This window comes from Pocillopora verrucosa, chromosome 14 (assembly GCF_036669915.1).
Source record: "Pocillopora verrucosa isolate sample1 chromosome 14, ASM3666991v2, whole genome shotgun sequence".
NCBI classification, from domain to species: domain Eukaryota; kingdom Metazoa; phylum Cnidaria; class Anthozoa; order Scleractinia; family Pocilloporidae; genus Pocillopora; species Pocillopora verrucosa.
Genome location: NC_089325.1, coordinates 6102210 through 6109942, shown reverse-complemented (window position 1 = coordinate 6109942; position 7733 = coordinate 6102210). Strand labels below are relative to the sequence as shown.

General features: G+C 37.0%; 1 protein-coding gene across 1 annotated transcript; it reads right to left on the bottom strand.

Moving 5' to 3' along the window:
* Positions 1–163: 163 nt before the first annotated feature.
* Positions 164–1592, bottom strand: LOC131778361 (substance-K receptor-like). The gene has a single exon (XM_059094785.2). It carries the CDS (start codon positions 1475–1477, stop codon positions 422–424), a length of 1056 nt encoding a protein of 351 aa, XP_058950768.2. The 5' UTR covers positions 1478–1592; the 3' UTR covers positions 164–421.
* Between the last annotated feature and the right edge of the window lie 6141 nt (positions 1593–7733).

Below are 7733 nucleotides of genomic sequence, written 5' to 3'. Positions count from 1 at the left end.
AAGTTCGTAAACTCTGGTTCATTTTCAGTGGAAATTTTCCGTCAAAGAGTGATACGTGTTGGAGAGGAATGTTTTCACAGAGACGACTCCATACTTGAACTTAGATATATGTTGACACTGCACACGCTATGTTTTGTTTTAATGTTTACTTTTTGTGGTCCATTCTTCATCTTAGTACTTGTATATGTCGGGTAGATTTTAATTACCTCGACAGATATATGTAAATCTCCCAAGCCAAAAATTCGCTTCGCTTTCTCTCAGAATGCAATGGTTATATCACAAAGTAATGGGAGATGTCTCGTGCAAAATTTATTGCTACTCTAGGCTTTCTTTCAAAAATCTCAGGAGAAAAAAGAAAATTGTAGACACTGATGTTTTAAAATTGACCCCAACTCAAATGTTTGTCTTTGTAGTGGTTTCGTTAAAGTTTCGCCTCAACATTAATAGGCTGTTTTTGTTCAGCTTCCATGAAGGGAGTACTCAGAGTTGATTTACGAGTTAAGAACACGCTTTTGAACATAGGAAAATTCCACTTTCCTACGTTGGTTAATCTACACGGAAATCGAGTGCGAAAATCTGTACTTACAGTGAACAATATTATCGGGTTGATGGCATGTTTGGCATAATATAGCGCCATGAAAAAAAGATCGATCCTTCCAAAAAATGGATGGGTCGTTAGCTCGCGCGCGAATTCGTAAAGGAGCATTAACACACCTCTTGGTATGTAACAAATTTGAAATAGTATCATCATAAGTATTGTCACCCGAATGAGCTTACGTTTTTTGCTCTTTCTTTTAACGCTTCCTCTCGTGGAGCCACTGAAAGATCTCTCTAATCCTTTGCGCCTTAGACAGTGAACTACACGAGAATATGCGTATGTCTGGAGGAGGAGTGGCAATATTATGAAAAAGATCACCAAGTAAGACTCATAGATTTGTCGAGTAATGTCTGATGTAAACGTTGCCAAGCATCGTGGTGTTCCTTGAATAGTATGCAAGTTGCAATGTAATGCAATTGGTAGTCCTGTGCTCAGGTATGAGACAATCCAAATGGAAACGGAGGCGATTGTTATCGTTCTCAATGTTAGCTTAGGTTTGAACGGTGTCAAGACAGCTCTGTGTCTCTCCCACGCGATCAAAGTGTAAGTTAGCACCGACACCACGACGAAAACATCTTGAGTTGGTGCAAGAATCTGGCAGGCTAGTTCTCCAAGAGGCCATCCGTGGTACACTTCAACAATCCGCATAGGTGCTCCAATGAGAACCACACAGAGGTCAGCAGATGCGTTGTTGACGATCAGATAGTTACACGGTGTTCTCATTTCTGGCCAACGGAGCGCGGTGTAAATCAACATTAAATTTCCGATTAAACCCACACTTATGATAGCAGTGAACAATGGTGGAGCAAGCTCTGTATAGCTGGATATCGAGTCAAATTGAGTTACGTTTTGCGGGTGCGTAAAATTTCCTCCCTGCATTCTGGTTGTGCGTCGAGCGAACTCAACCGGTGACTTTTAACGCCAGAGGGAACTGTCCAACAAGCAGAATGATGTGCTGATATAAGTTCTTTATCTAACAACCATGCATCTTGTATTTGCAGCTGTGTGTCACCACCTGCCCATTCAACACAAAGAGAATCATTTGATCAGTGTAATGCTTGTCAAAAACATAAGAGACGAAATTAAAGTGGCGCACCTCAATTATTATTTCTATTGGCTTAAAACTGTTCCATAGATCTTTGACACTTTTAATCAATCAAAATTGAGTCTCGGTGGCTGAAAAAATGTCTAGTTGTGTGTTTTAAAACAATCCATTTTGTGCAGCGGCACATTTGTCTCTGTTAGAGACATTGAGTCCGTAAAAAAAAGAAAATTTATTCTGCTGCGTATCCTGAAATACATACTGCAAATCGTAAGAAATTACCCACAGCTCAACTGAATAGCCAGTGTATCGTTGACTAAAATGGTCCTCGCCATGTTTGCGTTGGATTATTGTTCTGATCAGCAAACATGTTATCCAAGATTTGTTCCCATGCAGAAAGTAGAAAATTTAAATTATCCTCATGTTCGCTTTTTAACCTTTCTGAGAAAAATGTAGCAGAACATGGAGCTCCTCTTCCACAATAAATTAGGAAAAAATAAATTAGGTAAAAAAATTCTTTGGACTTCAATGTATCACGTATTTCCGTCCATTTAACTGGTCATAAAGCCATCATGTCTTGATCCAACATTGAGATCTGAATAAAAGGTTATGAAAATGGGATTTGTACTCTCTAGATTCCGCCATCCCTTTACATTTCTACTCAAGAAGAAGAGCTATTTTACGTTTCTTACTTTGAGGCCATGTCAAAATTCGTGTACATCATCGGACTGCTATCATTTCAGTACCTTGATTGGAAACTAACAAGGTTAAATTATTTTGTCCCTGCATATGGATTTATTCGCGTTTCATGATAAATGAAAAGAAACAATTATGATCATTAGAATTTTGCAATCTAAATTGTTTTTCGCTATTTCACGAACTTTGAGCAAACTTCAGTCTTAACGTGATTTAGTATGCAAAGAGCTTTTTCATTTCTACCGGAAAGGCGGCAAATTCATTTACCTCCGTAGACTGATAGCAGAAGTATCCGGAGCGTCTGTGTGGAGATATATCATTCTATTTCTGTAAATCTATCATTTCATTACACGAAATCAAAAAGAGAACGAGATCTATCTGAAAAATGCCACATCAAGAGGAAATTATCGTCATGTTTTACGTATCTGTAAAGAAACCTTGAAAAAAAAACGTTTGGTCGCTAATTACTAAATTCGACAAATCCTTGCAATAAGTGCTTATCCTGCGTTTACGGAATTTGGCCAAATAAAGATAAAATTTATTGCTCCCTAGCCGAATCAATTGTTCACGGCTTTTGTCATGTGTCACATGTTGGAAACACATAAAGCATTCTTTAATATTTAAGGCATTGTAAATATTTTACAGGGCAAACAATGTTGTCTTTGCACTTTTTTTGACTGACAGGCAAATGAGGTTATCCGCAAACAAAGAAGCCCACGCGAAACAAATGAAAGGTTTTGAAAGGCGACGAACTTCAATCTTGTTTTTCTCGTATGCTCCTCGATCGCTGTTTGAAGTTTCTACTTGATTTGAATTAAACATATAACTTCAGTCATTAACTCAGGGAAAAGCTAAAAGGCGCGATGTTCCAAAAACGTCGACAACATAAAAATAATAATAATAATAAAAAATAGGTATTTAAAATGAAGCTACAATTCCAAATGAGGAAAGGATATTGCTAGGCCAGGTCATTACAGTCCGAATAAGTACCTTGAGCGATTTGGCATTTGTCGAATTCACCAGTTGATAATTTTGACCCCTGAATTGTAACGATATAGTAAAAATGCAAGAAAAAAGCTTACGTTGAGGCAAGTTATCTCAGACTCGATTTATCGAGTTATTTCCCCGCTGTTTCATCTTTCACTATCCATACAAATAAAAATAAAGTAACAGCAGATCAAGAAATGTATAAAAAACATTTCCTTCACGATAATTTTAGATTCCAAAAAATCGGAAGCACTTAAGCAAAGGAAAATAAGAAAATTTTCAAGCAAATCTTTGCAAAAAAGATATTTTAGTTTTACTTACCCTGAGGCAAGTGTTGTTGAAGAATCGTCTGACTCAGTCTAGAAAAAATAGCTACGTTCAGTATCTGGATATATTCACGGTAAATATACGGACTATAGGGTCTGTGGGCAAATGCATGAGATACGATCTGATAAGTGTATATTTTGGTGGTGTAGGGTTCTTAAGAGGTTTTGAAGTCTCCAATCAACACAAAGCATGTATTGCAGGGTGTCCAAGAGCTACCATATAAATATCTCGCAAAATGCGGCTGACAGCTTAAAGCACCAGCACAGGTGACTGAGACACCTCGCAGCTCAACAAAATTTTACCCAAGCACGTACGATAACAAGAAAATTGAGGGGCTGGTAATCCTTGTCTGAAGGCGGTAATTAATGGCAAAAAAAAGGCAAAATAATCTGCAGGAAAACTGCCAAGACTTACCATCGTTGAAGAACGAGCACTTCTGTCATAGACCCGAAACGAGGGGAACGTTCCTTTTCACAAAGGAAGGGCCATTACTTATTTGGTATGAAAATTTGGCGGGAGGTTTGTTTTGCAGATTGGTTCCTATTTGCGTCTTAAAATTTTAGATGGGATTAACTAAATTTTTTTAAATTTCATTTTCGAGAAGCAGAACATGATTAACCGTTTAACTCCCAGAAGTGACTAACATATATCTTTTCCCTTTGATATCCGTACATAAACCAGCAAACAGGTTGTGAGCATAGTCAAACTTATCAGTTGAAGCTGTTATCTTGATCTAACACCAAATTCTCGTTACCATTTTAAAAGGAGATGTTTAGCAGCTTAAGGAGAGGTCTCACATCCAGACCTTAGGAGTTTATGTGTTATAATCAAGGAAGGACGTATAATTTTCTCAGATATTATAATTGTTTAGTGGCAAAGCGCACTGTACCAGTACTTCTCACATCAAAGACCTCGTTAAACTTATGCGGATCAAGGATCATTCGTAAAAATTGAGACCCGAAAATATTTCATGCTCTACGAATTGGGGTGATATTCCGTTTGAAAAAGTTTCTTTTTTCCAATCACGGAAAGGAATTTTACAAGTCGTGCTATAGAAAAGGATGACGAAAAGTGTGTGTCCTAAAGGATGAAACATGTGAAGTACTTGAAAAGGTTCAGAAACCAAGCCGGGGTTTTTTTAAAACTCTCCCTCACCCTGGTCTGCATCAAAATTTATCAGGTTAGAAAGAGCTTCGTTTTTTGTTCTTCATCTGTCTACAGGGTCAAAATTTGCAACAGTTGACGAGGGAAGGATATCGTTACATGAAACTTGTTTTTAGTTCCCCCGCAGCCCCCCGCCCGCTCTCCCCTTCCCTGCCCCACCCTCCCCTCCGGCTCCCTTCTCTCATTAGACTCGAATTGTAAGCCCAGAATCATATTTAATAACTAAAAAATTAATAAACTATGATAAACCACAACATCCTATAGTTATATTGATATCGACGCTAACAAGAAAAGCCTGGATCTATCACAAATACGCTGAAGAAAGAGGTAAACTTAATCTCAATTTTTCGCCTTTTTTTTTCTTTTCTTTTCTTTTTCCGTGGTTTGATGGCCTCTCTTTCCTTAGAGTTGAAGCCTTCCGAAAAAAAATTTCTTAACAAGCGATCGAACATCACAGCCGTTTACAAACATGAAATTAAACTGATTGGAAAATACATCAGTCCTAAATAAACCTGCATGGGAGTTTTGCTTTTTTACAGAGAAGACGAGAAAATAAAAGATGCAATTAGAGAGCCATGCTTCGGTCCATTAAAATTACAACAAGCAGTCAGCTGCCGCCGCTGCTTTGGAACACAATGAAACTCAATGGGACTTAGACAACGTTAAAATTTTTGTAAAACTTCATTTATCAAAGAGACGAGAAAACAAAACAGCCGGGGAATATTTTCCGGGGCTATTTTTTTCTTTTTCCGCGGTAGATATTTCTTATCGTTTAATTTTCCTCCATAGCGTTATCAATCTATGAATATTTAACTCTTACATAAAAATACCTGCTATCTCGAGATTTAACAAGAGAGCTCCTACCCAAGAAAAAGATTATTTTCCTGATGACCGGTTTGCTTATTTTCCGTACATTTTACGTAGTTGAAAACAAATGATAAGCGTTTTTCAAATGACTCGCTGTCCCAACGAAGAGGTTGCGGATAATGCGCCCAAACCAAACAGACAAGTGGGAAAAAACAAAATCAACGGACAGTGTGAACTAGTGACTGGCTGGTGAAAATTGGGGTAAATATCAGGGCGGAGCGAATCAATTTAGCAAATGTAAATCATACATGTTTCCTGAGCATATACTCGGATTATTAAATTTGCTCAAAAATACATTATCATGTTTATTTTAGCGCGAAACTTGTTTTGAAGCAATTTTTCATGTTTAGTGACAAGAACAAAGTCGAGAAACGTACCGCAGTACTTTTAAATGTTTATCCAGCGACATTTTAAAATAATAACCCACCTCAGCCAAAATGACACCTTATACTTTCTGTTTTTTAATGTTTCCACAATCCCTGAATTTTGAATTTTGTAGTAGTGTCGATAAGGACGAGTGAAGAGGCGTTTGACTCTTCAACATTTCCTTCCAAGGAGTGGCAATAAAGGAACTTCTCCCTACAAATATCAATAAACTTTATAGCAGATAAGAGGTGATACAAAACATATATATATTTGATTCATACATATTAAACCGGTGGATATTATTCGATTTCGCAGAAAATTCGCAGATAATTTCCTTGTACAATATTTAGGTCTTGGGAAAAGCTTAGTCACAATATTATAGCGTCATAGAGATGTTTAAATTACATAAAAAATCTTAAAATAAACTGAGAACGTGGACAGTTAAGGATGCAGAAGGCTGGAATGGACGGCAATGATAAACTGTGGCAAATGATAAATTTCTCAAGATGGAATTATCCTGTTGTACGTCGCACTAGAATAATTTCTTGTCATTTCTAGGAATCTAAAATCAAAGCGCTTATTTACGATAGATCCAAAAAACTGGTGGCGAAACACTTTACACTTAAGGCGCCCAGGTGTCTCGGGAAAGAAGCGCGGAAGAAAGCCTTAGTTTTCGCTTCTTGTTGCACGTATTTACCGAAAAAAAGATGGCCACGTTTTAAAATTATTTTTGCAAACGTTCTTTTCCTCTTAAGTTCTAAAACTAATACCGTACTCCTCCTTTTGAAAATGCACTAAAATTCTAATTTGATTTTTTTGTGATTTTTTTTTTTGTTTCTTACGGAAGTGTTAAATAATTCAGAAATGTTATATTTTCTTTGTGTTCTCTGTTTTTCATTTAATTAACACTTTACCAAAGCAAACTCGTCAATCGTGAAAGGAATCTAAAGGCTTCCAGACCGGCAACGTGTTATTATCCTGTTCTTCAAACGAGGCAGCTTAAATTCTGAATCTATGACAGTTATCAATCATATAAATTATCCTTAAGTTTCTCTTTCGCTTCAAATGTTTCTTACCGCAGTGATCAATAATTCAAAAACATTATTTTGTGTCTATCCGCTGGTCATTTAATTAACACTTTTCAAACGCAGTAAGCCAATCATTTATGATATCTATAGCCGTCCTGGTCGGTAACGTGTTATTACGTTGTACACAACGAGGAAAGTTAATGCTGCAGGAATAACAATTGCTGAATCAGTTAAGACATCTTCTAAGGTTGTCCGGCCACCCTCACATGAAAAGCCAACAAGAAAAGCTTTTCCCGCGAAGGCGTTACTTTGGTAAGGAAATAATCTTTTTACAGTTTTATTTCTATCAGTGGATTTATTCGAAATTCTTTAATTACTTTTAACATTCTTCGCTTGAAAGAAATGCGGACCCCTCGTAATTTTTTTTTAATTACAAAAAATCGCCATCGTGGACGTCGTGGTCTTGTAATCAACACTTCAAGAAAGTAAACTGACCAATAGCTATAGTTAAACGAATCTGGAGCTTTTCCGATCAGTAAGGTGTTATTTTCTTATTTGTGCAGCAAGGTAGATTAACGCTCACTAATTGAAAATCACAGATTCTTAAGTTTAAGTCATCCTCGGGGGCTGTATTTCATCAGATGGCACGTTATCAGGA